The sequence below is a fragment of the Dendropsophus ebraccatus genome, chromosome 4 (genome assembly GCF_027789765.1).
Source record: "Dendropsophus ebraccatus isolate aDenEbr1 chromosome 4, aDenEbr1.pat, whole genome shotgun sequence".
In the NCBI taxonomy this organism is placed as follows: domain Eukaryota; kingdom Metazoa; phylum Chordata; class Amphibia; order Anura; family Hylidae; genus Dendropsophus; species Dendropsophus ebraccatus.
Genome location: NC_091457.1, coordinates 118,037,538 through 118,058,253, shown reverse-complemented (window position 1 = coordinate 118,058,253; position 20,716 = coordinate 118,037,538). Strand labels below are relative to the sequence as shown.

Here is a 20,716-nt window from a genome sequence, read left to right as displayed (position 1 = left end):
TATGGCAGTTTTACCCAGTCACAGTATGGCGGTATTGGTCAGGTCTGGCAGTGTTATACAGTCACAGTATGGTGGTATTGGTCAGGCCTGGTGTGGCGGTGTTAAATGTGACGTGTGGAGCTATTACCTGCCAATCCTGATGCTAATTGGTGAGTGAGGATGGGGCGTCTTCAGGTTTAGCGCTTAGGGCAGCAGCAGCAGCTGGTAATACTGCCCTGTATACATGTACTGTATAGATGGAGTAGGGGGCCCTGTATACACGTACTGTATAGATGGAGTAGGGGGTCCTGTATTCATGTCATGTATAAATGGAGTAGGGGGTCCTGTACAGGCGATGGAATTCCGCGGAATTTATCCGCGAGAATTCCTCAGTGTGAACCCACCCTAAGGAAATATAAAGATGGTATCACACGGCCCAATTAAACGAATAAGCGAGAGCCAATCTGCTACATCGACACTCACTAGATCGAGTCTGTTACACGGCTTGACTATCATCTGGCAAGGGCTGCATGGACATCAGTAGCGATGTCCGTGCAGCCCTTGCCTTAAGTGTAAAATAGTAAGCTTTATAAAAAAAACGGTCCATGATCCCGTGTTCTTCTAGCTTCTGTCTGCAGCCACCACTGGAACCTCTGAGCCAGTCTCTGAAGTGAAAGACTGCTCACTGGCTGACCAATCACTGGCTGAGACCAGACAGTGCAGAGACCAGTGATTACGGTAAATACAAATGTGAACAGTGCTCCATAGTGTGATTTCCACAGTTACAACTAGTGCAAGAGAAATTGGAGACTCTCCCCTGAAGGAGTTGTGCAAATGCAAGGCACAACTCTCAGCAATAGTATGTAGGTAAATGAACCGCAGCCACTCCCAGGGACCAAATTGGTTACTCAAAGCAACAGATACCTCCACTCCAAACCTTGGATAACATCGGGTGCAGGTCCAAGATAAGTAATATAAATAGTTATAAAAGATTATTTATTAAAACACAATGGGTTTCGAAGTCGTGCCGAGACTTCTTTCTCAAGTGTCTGACCAGTGATTGGCTGAGTGGCCTGTCACTGCAGGGACCGGCTCAGAAGTTCCAGTGGCAGCTGTGGGGAGAAGCTAGGAGAACACCGGGGATCATGGATTTTTTTACACATTTATCAGCCGTGCATTCCTATTACGAGTAACAATGCACAGTCGTCAGCCAATGGTTTTTCAACATAATGAAAGACAACGATCAGCCGATAATAGTTTCTTCTGCTGATCCTTTTCTTAATTACAAGGAGCGATAATCTGCTGAAATGGCCTGATGGGGAAGATTATCGCTGTGTAATACGGCCTTAAACTGGCCTGGGATAAACATTCATCTATCCGAAGGTAACAATAACAGAAATAATATACTGGCATTCTAGATGGACGTTTTCTGTAGACAATCTTATATGGCCACCTTAAAGTGTACCTGTCACTTTAAAAAGAAAGAAAAAAAAAACAGACATGTGAAAAAGTTTTGATCAGTGAGGGTCTGGGTGTTGAGACGTTTATGGGCCTGTAAACCTTATTACATCTCCCTGCTGACAACTAGTTGTACAAGAATAAAAAAACATGGTAAGGCTGGGATTCCACTGCATCTTTGCAACCCGTGCAACATATCAGTTTTTAAATTTGTTACTTTTAATGGACAGAAAAACGTAGTCAACATTACTTTTGTGGCCCTTAAAAAAAAACGCATCCTTTTTTTTAATAATGGAAGTCAATGGAAAACCGGATGACACACAATTGCATCAGTTTTTTTCTTCTTCCATAAAACATATAAGTTAAACAGATTGCAAAAACGCAGTGTGAACCCAGCCTTACAGTCTTTCTAAAACAGTGCTACACTGGAAATGTGGTGCTGCTCATTTATAAACTAACACTGAATGCATGATCCTTATATAATATGTTCATGCAGAAAGTGGCAATAGGCCCTGGAGAGAATGTCAGATCCATCACCATCAGCTTCTTAATCCTATACAAATATAGTACACAAGCAATAGCTAGAATAAAATCAGGGATCCACAAACAGCAACTGGCGTACATGTTGATGGTTCATGCATTTTTTTCAACAGTAAACAATGGAATAATTTGTTTCTATGCTTGACCATTTTTACCTATGGAGAAATCAGAAACGGATTCAAGGCTAAAACCACAGAAGTCCACTGTAAGATGGTGTTGGTTGCCGCTTTCACGCAACTATCATTGTTATTTCAACATATATCTATATGATGTGTCAGAACAAGCTAAAAAAAAAAGGAAACCTCCTTTAATAACCCCTATAACTTTGTTTCTTCCTACAGGCACACACCTCACAAGCCATAATGGTTACAAGGGCCAGTCATTGCTCTATATTATATTATACGGTGCTTGTGCTAGACTTATTACTGTGCATGAAGCAGCACAGGATGCCCGCAGAGCACTCCTGGATCCATATACTACTGTCGCCAGGTCTCTCCCCGCTGGTGGTTACACTCTATAAAAAGTTCTAAGTCCCTGGGGCCAAATGAAGGTTAGCAGGTTATCACCACCAAGGTCAAGGGAAGGTAATAAAGCTGCAGAAGCAATTCATGTCCATTAAAAGACAAGCCATAAGTGCTGGGCCATTATCATCGACTCCAGGACTGAAGAGAGATGTCTGAATAAGGAGAACGGCTTCACATACAAGGGAAATTCTCTGCTGCAAATCTTGCCACAAATCTGCTGCAAAGGAAGATATCGCTACAGATTTTATCCCTGTTATGTTAAAATAGCTGATCCACAACAAATATAGTATACAAGCAATAGCTAGAATAAAATCAGGGAAAGCTGTATCCACCATGGAGGCTGCACGCTTATAACTCTGCACAGAAGGTCACAGCATGCGGATCAGATCGGTCAAAAAAACAAAAAATATTAATATATATTCCCCCCCCCAACCCCCCCCCCCCCCCCCCCCCCCCCGCTATTCTGGGTTTTCCCACTCTGGATTTATCAGCAGCATATCTGCGCAGCAGATTTCATACTGCGAGTTCCGCTGCAATCCTGTCATCCTGTTTACATACTCGCAGCACATTTTTCATTCTGCTGCGAGTATGTAAAGCCCGCCCCCCCTTAACCCACCGCTGCCTGGTTAATGCATTACTGGTCCGCGCTCCGGCCTGCTTCTGTGGCTCCCCAGCTCCCTGACGTCCCGCTCAGCCATCAGTGCTCTGTCCTGCCGCAGCCACTGATTGGCTGAGCAGGAGGTCAGGGGGCCAGGAGCCACAGAAGCAGGCCGGAGTGTGGACCAGTAATGCGTTAACCAGGCAGCGGTGGGTTAATGGGAGCGGGCTTTACATACTTGCAGCGGAATGAAAAATGTGCTGCGAGTATGTAAACAGGATGACAGGATCGTAGCGGAACTCGCAGTATGACATCCGCTGCGCAAATATGCTGCTGATAAATCCAGAGTGGGAAAACCCAGAATAGCAGAAAATGTATATAGAATTTTCTGCTATTCTGGGTTTTCCCACTCTGGATCGCAGTAAATATTGTAGCGTGAAATCTGCTGCGAATCTTTTACATGTGAAGGCACCTTTAAGGTCCATATATACTTTATACTTCAGTCGGCTGAGCCGGGGTGAGAGGTTGTAAGTACAGAGTATATAGGGGTCTCCAAAGATTTCACCGACCAATGATGTTGGTGGAGGTGGAGATAGGGGTCGGGCATGATGAAAAGCTGGTGCCTGATAAGTCTGGCTGTGGCTTACCCCCTATAGAAAACACGTGTGTGGGGAGGACAGAAGAGATTATTGCTCCTTTTTGCCCCCTTTTTGAGGCTCGTATATATCAGTACCTGCAGTTGCTCAGTACTACAATTCTCACTATACAATGCTTTTCATCAGCTTTCAATCACAATCCTCCCACCCTGCCTACTCCCTTCCCACAGCACTTCTGTCAGTTCCCAATCCAAAGCTGTTGCATTGTGACGCCAGTACTGTTAGTGTTACCATTATATTAGAAAGTTATGTCTTGGGATGATAGTTTTATTTATATATAATTTTCTTATACTAGATGCTGCCAGATATAAAGACTTATATTATGTCACTCTACGGATACACAGAACTATGCTGTACAATATTCCCCTGCTATGATTAATCTGAACAGCCGGTGCATTGCTGGTAGAAGAGACAACCAGATATATCTGTAAGATCCAGTAAAGAAATCCACTCTATGCAGCAAGCTTTGGATTATAAGACAATAATACATATAGCTTTGTAACCACCCACTGAGATCAGAACCAGGCCCGAATACCAGAGAGCGTCCGTCAAGTGTTCACATACATTAAGCATTGAGCTTCCCTGCCAAATACACTTGTAATAAAAGCTCTTCCACAGCTCACGTCTTACGCTGCCAAATTCATCTTCCTCACACAAGCTGTGTCTTGTGTATATGCCAAGGTAAATAAGTATGTATGAAGCGTGAATCTACTATACTGAGGGATGCTGCAAGGTAATAGTGGCAGAAAGAAGACTGCAATAGACAAACAGTACACATTAAAAAAGAGGGGGGGTGGGGCTAATAGCAGAACATTTTTTTTCTGTGAATTTCACTATGTGAACAGCACTGTCAATAACCTAAAGGGGCTCATACACTTTAAACTAAAAGAGGCAAAATCTGCCCCCTTTGGCAAACTGTATAAGGTGTCTAGGAGATTACTGACTCTCCACCAACAGACAATGTTTGAGGAGAGAACAGTTGAGCCTAACAGATTTTCAACTTCTGACCCTTTTGTTCCGGGAGGGATAAGTCAGAGTCAGCGATATCAGACTACTGCTTACCCCTCCACATAGGGTAAACATGATCGGTCGGCTGAGCATTCACATGTATACCGAGAGCAGGAGGGATAACTGTCAGCTGAATTATATTTTAGCGGACAGTTCTTGAAAACATGTAGCCACCTTAAATTAGTAGTTATCCCTCAGGGTCAGCGCTCACTTCCTCTTCGTTCCTCGCTTGCTGACGGAGCTATTACATGCACCAACAGCGAGTAGGTAAGAGCAGGGGCTACGGCCCATAGAAGATAGCCACGGCATTAGATCCGCACTGTCAAATCTGCTGCAGATCACGGTCAAATCTGATACGATACCTGTGAAGCTACCCTAAGGGTGCGTGCACACTATGGAATTGCCGCTTATAACCTGCGGCGTATTCCATCGCTCATCCCCGCACGCGGCGGCACACTTTTCCGCTCGTGCCATAGACACTATTCTGTGCACGGGCGGATTCTGCGTTCCGTCGAAAGAATTGACATATGCGGCAATTCCGTAGTGTGCACGCACCCGTAGGGTGGGTTCATACTGAGGAATTCTCGCGGATAAACTCAGCGGAATTCCGTCGGCTGTCCACGCGCCTTTCCTCCGGCTCCATAGACACCATTCTATGGGCCGGCATATTCCGCCATCCGCCAAAAGAAGTGACATGTCACTTCTTTCGGCAGATAGCGGAATACCCTGGCCCATAGGATGGTGTCTATTGAGCCAGCAGAAAGGCGTGCGGCCGTGCGCACAGCCTTTCAGAGCAGACATCCGACGGAATTCCGCAGTTTATCCGTGAGAATTCCCTAGTGTGAACCCACCCTCAAGGTATAAAACCCAAAGCGATGTACCTGGTGGTACATTTGCTTTAACATAAACAGTTTTTGTTTTTTTTAAAAAAAAAGCATTTTGGAGAGACCCCACTAAGACCTCCACTGATACCGGAATGAATCGAGTTTAGTCCAGCGGCAATGTACAGATATAATGCAATGACTTAAGGCCCTATTACACAGGCTGATCAGGAGGATCAAGCGAGCGCCGACCTGTCAGATCATTGCTCGCTTGCTCCTCATTCCCCGCTCGCTGCTGATGCTATTAAACACCCTGATAATGAGCAGGTAAGAGCAGGGAGGCCGCAGGAGCTCATAGGCGATGGTGATCATTATCGTTGACATTTTTTTTCAACATGCATGTCAGCTGACCGTTGCCCTTTAATACTAGCTAGTACACCAAGCGATTATCAGCCATAACGGACGATAATCGCTTGGTGTAGTAGGAGCTTTAAATGGATATTTTCAACTTGCAAAGTTATTTTCGAACCACAGGATAACAAGCTTAGTGGGGGTCTAAACCCTATAACCCCAAAATTATCATGTGAAAGGAGATAAATTGTCCATTCTGGTAAACCGTGTGGGTCAGGCATCCACCAATCAGCTTGTTTTCCCCTATCCTTAGGCTAAAGAATAACTTGATAGATAGGAATATCCCTGTACAGGGGCCACGGCATTCTATTCCAGTGATCCTTTCCTTAGCCTGTAATGGCTGACAACAGAGAATAGCAACCTACGTTCAAGTGCACAGCAAATAAGGGCAGATTTCATCTTGAGGATCCCTTTAAATGGAAACAATATCAACAATTGTCATGTGTGTGGCTGAGAAGGAATAAGAAAATTGTGGATTTTCAAAAGAATCTGCAGAGACTGAAGTTCCGTTTAATTGCATTATCTGAATGTAAGTGGTGGAGGCAGCGGGGTGTTTGATAAGCTCACTTAGAGGGAGGATGGAACGAAGTGATGACATTCCACTGTGACCTCGGGGGTTAAGGATGCAATTTTCCATCTGGTGAAACCTGGCTCCGGCACACAGGCTGCCACCACCTGCTGTTCAGCGCTGCAAGATCTGAAGAATCAATCCGCTGACAATGAAATCACCGCCGAAGCTGCCGTTCCAGTTCAGTCATTTCCTTGAACAAATCAGCTTATCTGTATGCGTGCAGGTGATGCCGTATAGATTTCCATACTGTGTCATCAATGTCCTGGTATTTTTACAGGAACATTCAGTGAATCACATTCTTACGTTCAGTAGTTTCTCTGCTTGCAAATTTACATCAGAAGTGTGCTTCTGTATATTAAAGAACTGCATACAAGGCAATTCCTTAAAGGGTGGGGGGGTTCTGTCTCCATGTTTATGGGCGTAGCTTTTAATCACTGGGTGATCATAAGGTCAAGTTTCTAACACTATTCGAGTTTCAGTTCAACACTATTCAAGAAAACTGCTTGCAGTCAGTAAATGGAAACATTTTTGTTACAATCTAGATCAATGATTAATATAGAGAAATCGACCAGGAAACTAAGAATTTCCTGATGCAGACCCCTCACAGCCAGCATTCAGCTTGGTAAGGGGCTGTCGGAGTCAGACGTTTGTAATATGTCCACATATTATATGTAATCCCACAATAGGGCTGGGATGAGTAATGGAATCAGCCACACTTTATCACTGCTCAGAAGGGATCTAGAATATATACCCTTTTGTTTATTTACCATTTATAGAAGACGATCAGTGGTGCAACACCTGCGAACCTCCAGCTGTTGCAAAACCACAATTACCATCATGCCTAGGTACCTTTTGGTTGTCCAGGCACAATAAAATTATAGTTTTGCAACAGCTGGAGAGCCTTAGGCTGTGCGCCACTGGTCTAGAAAACACTGGACTTTTGCATGCACTTCTGTGCAGGAACCAACCCTGTAGGGGAGGTTTGGGGGGGAGGCTTAGGACTTCTACCTTCCTGTGTTCATCTGGCGCAAAGGCCAGAGCCATTCTTATGATAACTGGTCCCAGCCATCAGATGACTTCTCACGCTTGCAACTGTGGGAGCCATTAGACTACATCTTGTAATCACTGGGGGTCCGGCAATCAGGTTCTTTCTCATGCTTGCTGGGGATCCTAGCAATCAGACCAGTTCTCATGATTCTATTAGGAAAAAAGCATGGCTACAAATAATGGTGATACCATCCCACAAACAGTACCTTAAATCTTTGCAGGTTTTGCATTGAAGGCGTATGACTATGTGGAGAAGACTCTCACTGGACAGATACTCACTGGACTTCGTTTTGCTGTATTTTATTTACATCATGGTACTTCGTATAACTTTGCTCACCGGCACATGTGTGATCATATCACTCTTCTAACACTACGACCTGGTGCCGCAACATTTTAAAGGACAGGACCTCTCCTTGCTCATGCGTGTGGAAGGAGGAATCCCGCCCTCCGAAATATCGTAATGAGTCCAGTAAGTGTGTGTCTTCTCTACATAGTCATACGCCTTCAATGAAAAAGCTGCAAAGATTTAAGGTACTGTTCGTATGATGGTATAATCATTATTTGTAGCCATACTTTTTTTCTAATAAATTTTGGTATAGTACAGATCCAGTGGACCCAAAAACGCCCCCCCCCCCCCCCCACCCCTCCTCGGACCTGGCAGTGCATCATCATTCCCACAGATTGTAAAGTAAAAAAAAAGCAAGGATTTTGCGCCCCCCCTCCCCCCCCCCCCTCCAAAAAAATAAAGCCTGGAGCCTCATTATTATGTGGACATGGTATTCTGATTTGCGTTATTGCTCGGGAGTCCAAGCAGTCCAACTGCTTCTCATGATCACTGGGGATGCCAGCCATCAGATTCATTTACATCACTGGGGGTACCTGCAACACACCCATCTTTGTGATTGCTGTGGGGTCCAACCTTGTGATCCCTGGGGGTTTCATTCATAAGACACGTTCTTGTGATTATTGAGGGTCCCAGCAGCCTAATGATCATTGATCTCAGTGGTGATCCCAGCAGTCAGGTCCTTTCTAGTGATTATTCAGAACTGTTATGGTGCGTTTACACAGACAGATTTATCTGACAGATCTTTGAAGCCCAAACCAGGAGCAGACTATAAACAGGGATCAGGTCATAAAGGAAAGACTGGGATCTATCCTCTTTTCAAATCCATTCCTGACTTTGGCTTCCAAAATTTGTCAGATAAATCTGTCTGTGTAAACACAGCATTAGGGTCCAAATGATCAGATCTTTTCTCATGACTCCAGCCTTTCATCCCATCCACTAATAAACATCTCTAAAGTCTATAGCCATATCTTCTGACAGGTTGTCTCAGATATTTGGCTGTTATCTGAAAAGCTCAGAAAAATTCACTCTTATTATTCTGCTACTTTAAAAGAAAAATCCCCTGGAAACAAGTAATGTTGGGAGCCAGGATATTTACTCTTCAGATTATGGAGAGAAAGGTTTCTACAATAGTATTTAAATATAAAAAAAAAAAAAAAAGTGTCTCAATTTGGAAACAGCTGCTCCTCTCACGCTGCATAGAATATATGGAGTGCGTCTGTCTGTGTACAATTGGCTTCCACAAAGCTTTTTCCCTGGAGAGAGTGCAAGTGAAAAGCTGTAGTTTTGCACATGCCTGCACAACGTCTGCCAAGCAATGGTCCTAATCGACACTGAAAACATTAGCTGACAATACGGAGACACACCGAGATCACTCAGGAGTGGCAAAGAATCTCTTTACCCATACACAAAGACATTTCTGCTGAGCATAAGAGACTTAACCCATTAGATACTCAGACCGGGGAAAATGGACGTATCCAAATGTCTCTCTAATCCTCCCATTCAAGATGTTCCTCATTAACAGAGTAAACCTTCAAATGAGGCCACCCAGCTTGTAAATGAAAAGGTACTGGACATGTTACCATACCCAGTATGACATTTACATGTAGAAGAACAGTGCCACCTAGTGATAAAACTATAATGAAAACTGGACTCTGACAGAGCAGAAATTAGGTTGGATTTTAACTGAACAAAGGCTGCACTCAAAAGGGACCCCATACCACAGGCAGCCCCCTTCAATATAAGAGCTAAGGTGGGATTTAGACAAATTTTTTGCCAATTTTTGGCAAGTTTTTTTGTGAAATAAACACCAGATTTTTTTGCACGTACTCCGGAGTGCTGCGGTTCTTTGTTTGTTTATATATTTAGCACTTGTGGTCCTTCAAGTGGAGACCGCACAGCACGGTCTTTTATTTGAGGAGTGCTGCAGTACTTACTTTCTTTTTTTTTTTGCCAGAGATATCCTCAGCTAGGGCTGGGCGATTAATCGAATAAATTTGATTAAATTCGCTGAGAATTTTAGAATTGATTAGTTTTTCTGGAAATCAAAAGTTCGATTTTCACAAGAAATTACTGCGAGCGATGCTGTGCAGGCAGAAAGGCCGGAGAAGGGCCGTGAGGTGTGCGGCGGTGGGCGGTCTGAAGAGGGGCCGAGAAGTGTGCTGCTGCAGCGGCGGACGGGCCAGAGAGGGGCCGTGAGGTGTGTGGCGGTGCAGGCGGCCTCCAGACACTTAAGCAAGCTAGCAGAGCCATCGCTAATCCGCCCCTTACACATAGCGTCCCGGCCGTACATGGAGGAGGCAGCAGGGACTGCAAAATAGGGTGATCGCTGTGGTTCCTTGAGCTGTACTGCAGGATCGGGGGATATGGTGCAGACCCCTGATCCTGCAGTACAGCTCAAGGACCTGCAGTGATGCCATCACCCTATTCTGCAGTCCCTGCGGCCTCCTACAGAGACCGGGGACCTCCATGTGCGGTCAGGAGGGGAGAGCATGTGTTACAAGAGGACAGGTATGTGCCCAGCTGCCCCAGTCCCGCCCCTTAGTCGCTCCCAGCTGCCCCAGATCCCCCTCAGTCACCCCCAGTTGCCCCACTCACCCCTCACCCCTCAGTCACCATCAGCTGCCCCAGTCACCCCGCATCTACTACTACACCCCTCATCTTTTCCTGTACTACTACACCCCATATCCACTAAAACTCCACTACTACACCCTACCTAGATGGAGGCACGAAGATGATCTCCTATACTATATGGGGACACAGAGTGGCACATATTTGCTAAAACTACTTATATGGGGGGCACAGGGAGAGCACTGGAAAGTAATACAGTTGTTGTCTCAAACGTCATTAAAATAGTATCTGACGCTACAAGGAGAAAAATGTTCTGTTTATTTAGCAAAAATAAAAAAGTAAAACGAGATTTGAATCAAGAATCGTCTAAAATTAAAAAAATATATATTATATTATTTTTTAGACATATTGCCCAGCCCTACCCTCAGCTAGTCTTTCATTTTAATGCAGAATCATTCCTAGGTTGTCTGCTAATATAGCTCCGGCGCATTCAAGGAAACCCTAATATATATTTTTTTATTTCATTAATATCTATAGCACCAATATGTTGTGCAGCGCTGTATAGAGGCTTTGATCACTCATATCAATCTCTGTCCCCATTGGGGCTCACAATCTGAATTCCAGAGGAGTATAAAACAAGGGAGGACATGCAAACTCCATGCAAATGTTGTCCTGGGTTTGATTCAAAACTCACTAAGACCCCAGTGCTGTAAGGCAAGACTAAGTGGGTGATATTACACTGGCCGATTTTTCGGCAAATAACGATAAACGATCCCAAACGACCACTATGACGAACACAGGACGATGATCGTTCTTGTATTTTCCTGGCTGATAGACCAGGGAATGACCAAACGATATGTTATTACACCGAACGATGTTTGAAAGATTTGTGAATGATCAACGATGAAAATAAGTCCAGATTCTATCAAATCATTCTTGTTGGTTGTTTAATCCTTGCATGCTATTACACAAAACGATTATTATTTATCCTCCCGTGTTATACGGCCCTAAAGGGGTTAACAGGTGAATAAAGAAAAAATACAAGCTTGCTAGGCATTTTAAATACAATATATTCACCTGTTTCCCTGGATGACACCCTCTCCCTGGTCTCCAGTTGAAGTACCTTACAAAGTGTAGCCAATGATGGCCTCATAGGCGCAGGGCCAGCGCATCATCAAGTTAGGGTCCATTTACACAGAAAGATTATCTGACAGATTATCGGCCAAAGATTTAAAGCCAAAGCCAGGAATGGATTTGAAAAGAGGAGAAATCTCAGGCTTACCTTTATGACCTGATCTGTTTATAGTCTGTTCCTGGCTTTGGCTTCAAATAATTGGCAGATAATCTGTCAGATAATCTTTCTGTATAAATGGACCCTAAAGCCCCTATTACACGGGCGATATTGAGGAGAAAACGATCGCTGTCAGTGCTCGTTTGCTCCTGGTTCCCCGCTCGCTGCCGCCGCTGTTACACGCGTCTGCAGCAAGCGGGTGAGAGCCGGGGGGCCACGGAAAGGAGGGTGGGGGCTGCCCGGATGATCGCTAGATCATCCGGGCAGCCCATAGCAGATAGCAGCGGTCTGCTGCCGCTGCTCCTATTCCACTTAGCAACAGCAGGAGATCGTTGCTATCCTGGTTGTTTGTCTTTCAACATGTTGAAAGACAAGCGACAACAACGATTGTTGTCTCCTATTACACCAGACAATTACTGTCCAAATACGGACAATAATCGTTTAGTGTAATAGGGCCTTAAAGAGAGGCAGCAGTGAGGACTGGAGCAGTACTGCGGCATTCAGCAAGCAGATGTCAAAGGACTAAGTCCTTTCTTATTTTAGAAGCAGGCTGTAATTATTTTTAATTGTCATAGACAACCATTGTAATATCTGGGTCCAGCTACATCAAATATGCATATTAATTCAACAGACCAGAGGATAACCGTATGTCCCTGGCTCCAGGAGGAACAACTGCAGAGTAAAATACAGAAATTCATCTTATCTGACCCTGGTTTCCCCCTATGACTGTCTAGGAGCCCCCACAGTCTATAACTGATGGGATCCGCTAATCTTATGTCTATGGCCAGCATTAGTTCCAGGCTGCCTGGTGTATCATTCACAAGACTCCCCTCCCCTTCCTTGTATATGCCTGCAAAGCCCCCTATTCGAAGATGCAGAGGTTCTTCTCCAGCTCTCGGCAGCTCCTTGTGCTGGAAACGGTTCATATTTCATCTCTCTCCGGCGTCTCCTCTCAAAACAACCCAACTTGCTCTTGTCACTGTGACAGCCAGGAAAGTTAGAGCAATCTGCCATGTGTCTCTCTAGGGGAAGAGAGCTCTGCACGAGAGCCTGCTCTGTGAACTCCCTGATCTGTGCTGCACTTGAGCTGGCGTGCTGCGCAGATGGCTGGTGCTGATACTCGCAGTTAGTGTATTATCAAACACTCCCACTCCACAGGAAGATGGGACGGAGGGAACACAGAGGCTGGATCACAGGCGGATTACACGCTAACATAGCAGTGCAAATGAGGATGAATGCTAATGTTACACTATACGGCAGATGTCTTCCACCTGTGGCCACTCAGCTGTTGTAGAACTGCAACTCCCAGCATGCAGAGGATATGCAGTTGCAAAAGATGGATAGACTTAATCTAGGGATCATTGTTGTACTGAAAAGACTTATTGCAATATAGTAGGGAGGGGGATAGATACATGAAGGTAAATGTCCACCCTCAGAATGCAATCATTAGGCTTGACATTCAGTGTGGATTACGTTTTACAATATATCTTTATATACATATCTTTAAGATAAAAAACAAAGGCTTACTTGACTTTCTGGATCCAGATACAGTAGTCTGTAATGAAAAGGTCATTGAGAATGTAGGCAGGGTCATTTTCTTGAAAAGTGGCATGGATGTCTAGCAGACATTTCAGGATGGCGGCTTTACCTAAAGCAGGAAAGAATTACACTCTGCATTACATATACATGTCACTTATAGCACAAACATGGAAACCCACAATTCTAAAATATGGAAATCAATAGACATTTTTATACCCAACAATGGATTAAAACTCTGCTCACTTTACACTGTGTGAACATGTCCAGCGTATGCACTGGAAAAGCTCCTGGGACAAATGCTGAACGTAGCCATAGGGATTCATTTTCCCAACAGGGGCCAAAGGGCAGCAGACTGCAGCTGAAGCCACACATTGTAGGTATATATAAGGGAATATCCCTAATGTGTAACTTCCAATGTATAACTCAAAATTTGAACAGCACCACACATACCTGACTAACAGTAGTCAAACCAGCCGATTCAGATTCCAAGCTAAGCATGCATGTGTTTGGGGAGGAGAAAAAGCAATGGCCACCCTGGGGTTTTCTCTGTTTCCCAGATAAGCCAGAGGCTGCATGCAAAGCAACAGTGACCCCTGCTGGCCACATTATCATGTAAAATAGTGCTATGGTTACCTACACTTGGCCATGCAGCTTAGCCATAACAGCAAGCCACTACTTCTGAATTATAAGCAAATGATTGTTTGTAATGGCCTGGAGCAGACTTGCAAAAATGTGATAAGCCCCATTGGTTTTTGATGCCGATGATCAGCTTATCATTTGCCACTTTTTTCAAGCTGTAATTTTTTTTTCATAAAGCACAATGATCTGTTGACAGACCAACAGAAGACTAAGCTTAAGGGTCCTTTTACATGGGCCGATATGCACAGATGCAAATTAGCGCTCGATTGCAGCGCCTTTACAAGCCGCGATATCAATTGCTGCATCGTTTGCACAGGCATTTTGTCATTAACATCTCCTGTCCACTGATCGCTGACACTTTTACATGGGCCGATTGTCGGCTGAGGGTATTGTTATTGTGGATCTATATATAAGGCAACTACGTGTCAGTGCTTAAATAAAGGACAGCAATGTTGACAAAAGGCTAGATGGCCAAGCACGGAATCAAATCCCTAGTCAATATCCTGCAGGTTGGATCATCAGGGTTCAAGCTCCATCTACCACACCACCATGTGTTCATGGACATTCCAGTAGGAGGTGACCAATAAAGGTGGTTACATCTATGACTCTTATCCTCCCCTTCGGAATGGAGTGGTCTTAAGTGCGCATTACCACTCTATTCACTGTGTATGAGACTGCCAGAGACAGCTGAGTGTTGTACTTAGCTGTCTGCAGAGATCTCATACACTGTGCAGACATGTGACCACCCCTGCCTCAAACAAGAGATTTGGAACCACTGAGCAAACAATTCGTCCCTATGTCTGGATGGAAGGAGGGGGGGTTAAGTGTCATTGGCCAGACAACCCCTTTAAAACAGAAATAAAATGGAAAAAAAGTCTCTAGAAATAAGATAATTTGCATGCACGCTGCAAAACCAGACACAGCCTATGGACAATGATGACTCTTGTTTACCTCCTGGACCACCCCTTTAATTTCCCTAGCACGGTGTTTATACCTAGTTGTTGATTCCTGAGCCTGCGTATTCCTGGCACAGTTACTTGCAGGAGATAAAAATAACAGAGATTGTTGTCTAAACTGAAATGTCTTTTTGGCATTCCTCTGCGCTCACACATTTTCACACCCCTTCTCTTGGCAGGCGACACACTGGGCTAAAATGATATCCAGATTGTGTTAAATAAAAAACACATTTTTCGCTCTAACAAAAAGCCCACAACTTCCCCACAAAGGCAAAAGCAGAAACCCGCCGAACTTTATGTGGTTTCCTGCATCCCACCGATTTCCCCACCGAGGAATATTCCCAAGGCAGTGTTGCCTGATGAGAGGGACGGGACTGGGTTATTGATAAGCTCAGACTGGTTAGAGCAGATAATCCCATATAAGTCAGCAAAGTCAACAGTTAAGATAAGCATATGCACAGAGGAAAGATTTTAGCAGAGACTGTTACCTCTCCCGATCCCCCTATACCAGGAGTAGGCAACCTTGGCTCTCCGGCTGTTGCAAGACTACAACTCCCATTGTACAAAAAGAGAAGGTGGGAGCTACTAAAAATCTCTAAATGGGATGCTGCCCATGTCCTTATAACAGAACATATACCAAACAAGACAGAAAGACAAAGAATGGCGTACCCGCAATATAATAAATAAATTCGATATCTTTATTTTCAAAACACATAAACAAAACAGCAAATGAACATACACTTAAAAACACCTAAAAACCCAATCCGGGTAAACCATCACAGGGAGTACTCGTAATAATATACGTGTCCCTCTATACCCATATAAGGACGTATATAAGGACGTATTGAATGTAGAACCATTACCCCTGACGAAGTCATGTAAGGTGACAATACGCGTAGGGTTACAGACCGGAGCCCCATCTCAGAGCCCTGGGTGATATGTGATTATTCTGTTATGGTTTCGACCCTGGCTCTCTGAAATGATAGGATAAGTTTTGCACTTGGTCACTTTTTGGGGGGGATTATAAGGATTTTCAGCATTTATATTTCATACATGGTCGGTTATTTATTTATTAGTTCATCCTATTTTTGTGAGCACGTGCACTTTAGGATATATGTATTTTGAACAGTCAGGGTTCTGACTTATTTGTTTAGATAGGATATAGGGCCTGATATTTATTTGTTATTGGGGCTGCTGTTAGAGGGACACTCCCTGTGATGGTTTACCCGGATTGGGTTTTTAGGTGTTTTTAAGTGTATGTTCATTTGCTGTTTTGTTTATGTGTTTTGAAAATAAAGATATCGAATTTATTTATTATTATATTGCGGGTGCGCCATTCTTTGTCTTTCTGTCTTGTTTGGTATATAGACTACAACTCCCATCATGCATGGACAGCCAGCTGTCCAGGCATAATGGGAGTTGTAGTTTTGCAACAGCTGCAGTGCCAAGGTTCCCTACCCCTGCCTTATTCACGTGTATGCTCAAGTTGTGTAATCAGAACGGAGGAGGTGTGGGGAGAACCACTGTCAGCCTCCCCTGAAGCCAGCTTAATTTCCCTTTGAAAAAAAATGAATGGGTATTTCATACTCAACATGTTAAATTCTTCTTCCCACCAACATCATCTGCTGGAGTCAGGAGGCCCCACCAAATATTGGACAGCTGGGCAGTCCCACCAAAATCAGCAAAATTGGCCAACTTTTAACTAATGTGACTTGAGGCTTAGGGTGGTATTACAGGGAACGATTATCGTTCCAAAAATCGTTAAATCGTTCGGATATGAACGATAATCGTTTTGTGTAATAGCCGACAACGATTAAACAACCAACGAGAAATCGGTGGTCGTTTAATAGAATTTGAACTTATCGTTCGCATGTAATAAGAAATTTTTCGGTCGTTCGCAGTAGCTGCGAACGCAGTGGCGATGACAGGACAAATGTAATAACAATCATAAGTAAGGATCATCGTTCCGTGTAATTGGGTGAACAATTTCAGGTCGTTCGCCATAGCGGTCGTTTGAGTTTGTTTATCGTTAATCGTCAAAAAAACACTTTCAATAACTGTTGGGCTAAAGATTTTTCAGCCATCAGTTATCTCTCGCGTCTTCCCCCCACACACAGAAATGTTCGGTACGGCAGAGAAATGCTGTGTTCTTTATAGGGAGAGGTAAGCTGCAGCCAGAGAGCTCTGTGATTGTGATATGGTAACATCCCACCTCATCTCTCTGGAATATACTTTTCAAGGCATCAAGGGGGTGAAGGACATAATATTTTTCGATGTTGAGATATCCCTTTAAAGGTGTTATTCAGGAAAATATGTCCTATATACAGGCATTCACACTGATCTATGGGTGTCAGACTGCTGGGACCACTACAGGTCCATAGAACAAAAAGGTCACACAGTAAATTCAGTTTTTTCTAGCAGAGCGAAAATACCAGTTTTCCACACAGATTGTAATGTTCTATCCTAGTGACCTCCATCTCCTACCTAAATAACATACAGATGCATAAGTATGAGAGACACAGGGAGGACAGTTGTTTATGGCTATGTAGCGATCTCATTTCTTACCCATTCGAAGCAAAGCGTATGTGTCCTGTATAGCCTTAGTTACCAGGCAGAAGTTTCTATGAAGTGGATAGCACAAAACACGTCTCCCGAAGGACACCAAGACATCTGTGACTGATCTGTAATTCTGTTGAAAAGAACATGAAGAGTTAATGAATTATAGAATATCCCACATAGACATTATGTGTTATCAATTAGGGAAAAAGGGGCAAGAAATAAACATAAAAAAATACAGAGTAAGAAAAATGAACAGACGTATGGTCAGAGCTGGACAACGCATAGGTGGAGACGCAGGGAGGCTACGCCAACATTTAAAGGGGTCAATTTTGAGACCTCATCTATTAGAGTAAGAGCAACACAAAGAACATCACTTGACCGGTAGAACTAAGCACATTTGTACATTACTCAGTCTACAGACTTCAACAGGCATTGTGCAATGCTCTATTTTTCCTGCGGGGGTGCTGCAGGGAAATTAAACACCTGCTTCTGGATTTCCAGATGGAAGAATAAGGAATATGCAGCAGCAGGTTACCTTGTGGTAAACTTTTCCTTAGGGGATGCTCTAATAGAAAAAAAGGGATTGTCCAATTTAAGCCTGGGAGTGGGATATATTTTTCAATTACAATTATCAACTACAAAGCCAGAAACAGATCATAAATGGAAGATACCTGTAAAAGAATAAAAACCTGAATGTGTGAACACACCTGTATATCAGCAAGTCATCTGCGGGTGCTGTAAGTTGACAGACCCTGAATCTGCTTGTGCTGATATGTTTAGGGTACGGTCTGATGATGCGGATAGAGATTCCGTGGTGTGACTTTGCTGGTAATATGTCAGTTTTACAGGCATTTTTTTTTTGCATCTGCATTATGACTGCACGTTTTGGCCAGACTTTGGGGGGTCTGATGACCTGAGGTGACAGGTGTCAGTCCTGGTCATCAGACCTGTGGTCAGAGTTGGACTTACAGCTGTAATAAAGATGCATAAATGCATCCTTAATATGTGAACATGGCCCCAGGCTGCTCACACACATGGACAGGACACCACCTGTCCAGGCCCCCCAGCTAAACTCTGCATTAAAACTCACAGCAGCTTCATGCGGTATACACCACTACAAGCACAGACAGCCTTGTAGTCTCAGTTGGAGTCCATTCCAATCTATTCCCAAGCTGTCATCTCTCCTGTTAGTTATCATACAGAGGACCTGTCATCTCTATTGTATAATGAAGAGGGTCTTTCATCTCACCTAACACATCTGCCTTAGTAAATGCATATGTCCCCCATGAAATAACAGGTCTCTAGCATCTTTCTGTAGAACTCTGCACTACGCCGACCCTCAGTTATTCCTCCTGGAAATGTACAAATAAGCAGACACGTCTGTAATACCTTCCCTTGTCAATAGGCTGTGTCCCTGCCCAATCTGATACGCTCTGCGCTAGATGCAAGAAAGCAAATAATCTGTACTGACAATTTGGAAAGAAAAACGAGGAAGCAAACATCCCCGTATATTCACAATCAGGTCATAAAAAATCCTGACTGAAGACAGCGCTCGCAATCTATTTATTTCAGTCTTCAAAACGCAATGCAACATGTGGTATTTATAGAAGACATGTGCACCGAGAGCTGATCTTTAAAGATGATTTATGAGACCGTTTCCCAGAAATTCAGCGTTGACAAAAGGGTAGTGGGGGAGGGGGATGCATAATGCGCAGGCAGAGAGTGAAGAGCCAGAGGTGATTGTGCGATAGCGGCGTCTTTGGAAGAGGTAATTACCCGTTGGCGGAGACGGATTCTGCGTCTGAATGGGCCTGTGTTTATTAGGAGTCAACATTTACCGCAGATTAAAAATTAAACCGGCGCTGGCCCTGCGGAGGCTTGGAGCGTGTTCCATGAATATTTCACTTGTATGAAAACAATACCCTTTCATTGCCATATAAAGCTTGTGTATGAACCATAGGTCCTTGTGTTATAGGGTGGATTCACCATAAGACAACATCACATCTGTCGGTAGGTTATGTCTGGTTTTGCAGCTAAACTCACTGTATGTGAAAAGGACTGAGCTGCAATACCACATATAACCTGCAGACAGGTGTGGTGTTGTTTTAAATCGAAAGCAGACACGTTTCCTAATGCTGGACAACCCACCTAAAATACTAATCAGTTGTTGTATGACCAAGTTATATATCTGCATCTTGTCTATGTATACCAAAGGGCACAGCAGCAGATCCACTCACTTTAATGGCCCCAACACTAAAGACTATGGGGGAGATTTATCAAACATGGTGTAAAGTGAAACTGGCTCAGTTGCCCCTAGTAACCAATCAGATTCCACATTTCATTTTCCAAAGAGTCTGTGGGGAATGTAAGGTGGAAACTGAGCCAGTTTCACTTTACACCATGTTTGATAAATCTCCCTCTATGTTTGGGCCACTTCTGGTAGATACACGTTTATTCTGCTGCACCCAATAGTGGGGTCTCCTTAGCTATAGAGTACAGCAAAAGAAACATGTAGGAGTGGCAATTGTCTTGAAAGCAGTCACAAGCTGGCATTGAAGATACTGCTATGTGTCAATATAAGTCGGCATCTCTATATTGGTGGGGCACAGGCCGAAGTGTGCAGCCATAGGCTTTATGCACTTTTCTAGGCTGCACCCATCTTCTGCAGATGCGGAGTATTCAGGTTCAGAGGACATTGACGAACCCAAACAGTTTAGCCTCTCTGTTTAAGGCCGCATCCACACATTCCGTACGGAGACGGACGTAGAAGGCCTGTATCGGAGTCACATGGCAGCATCTCTGATATGCTGCTGGGAGCGGGGAAACTTTATGGATATGCGCGGCTCTGTCATTACAGCGCCGCGCATATCTGTACAGTTCCCCCGCTCCCAGCAGCATTTCAGAGATGCTGCCATGCAGGGGACAGACTCCAGTACAGGCCCTCCACGTCCGTACGGAACACGGAACATGTGAATGTGGCCTAACACTAATCCTAACAAAGCAGAGTGACAATCAATATGGCCATGACTAAAGCACTGGCAAGGGTTATCACCCATTGCTCGCATAGCCCTGAGTGACAAACCCGCCCAGCAACAATCTGAGAGCATGCGGCTATATCACTGTACAGATAGGTAGTAGTACCAATGAGAGATTTAAGAAAGCTGAGTTGAAGATAGCTCTATGGACTCAGAGTTATCCCAGAAAC

General features: G+C 44.1%; 1 protein-coding gene across 4 annotated transcripts in view; it reads right to left on the bottom strand.

Annotated features, from left to right (window-relative positions):
* The window catches only part of SHQ1 (SHQ1, H/ACA ribonucleoprotein assembly factor), a 95,553-nt gene that overhangs the window by 22,104 nt on the left and 52,733 nt on the right, over positions 1-20,716 (bottom strand). For all 4 annotated transcript variants that reach the window (XM_069966870.1, XM_069966871.1, XM_069966872.1 and 1 more), the window contains 2 exons: positions 17,518-17,641; positions 13,346-13,466 (listed from right to left, as the gene is read on the bottom strand). In XM_069966870.1, coding sequence (XP_069822971.1) covers positions 13,346-13,466; positions 17,518-17,641 — 245 coding nt within the window. The remainder of the gene's footprint in view (positions 1-13,345; positions 13,467-17,517; positions 17,642-20,716) is intronic.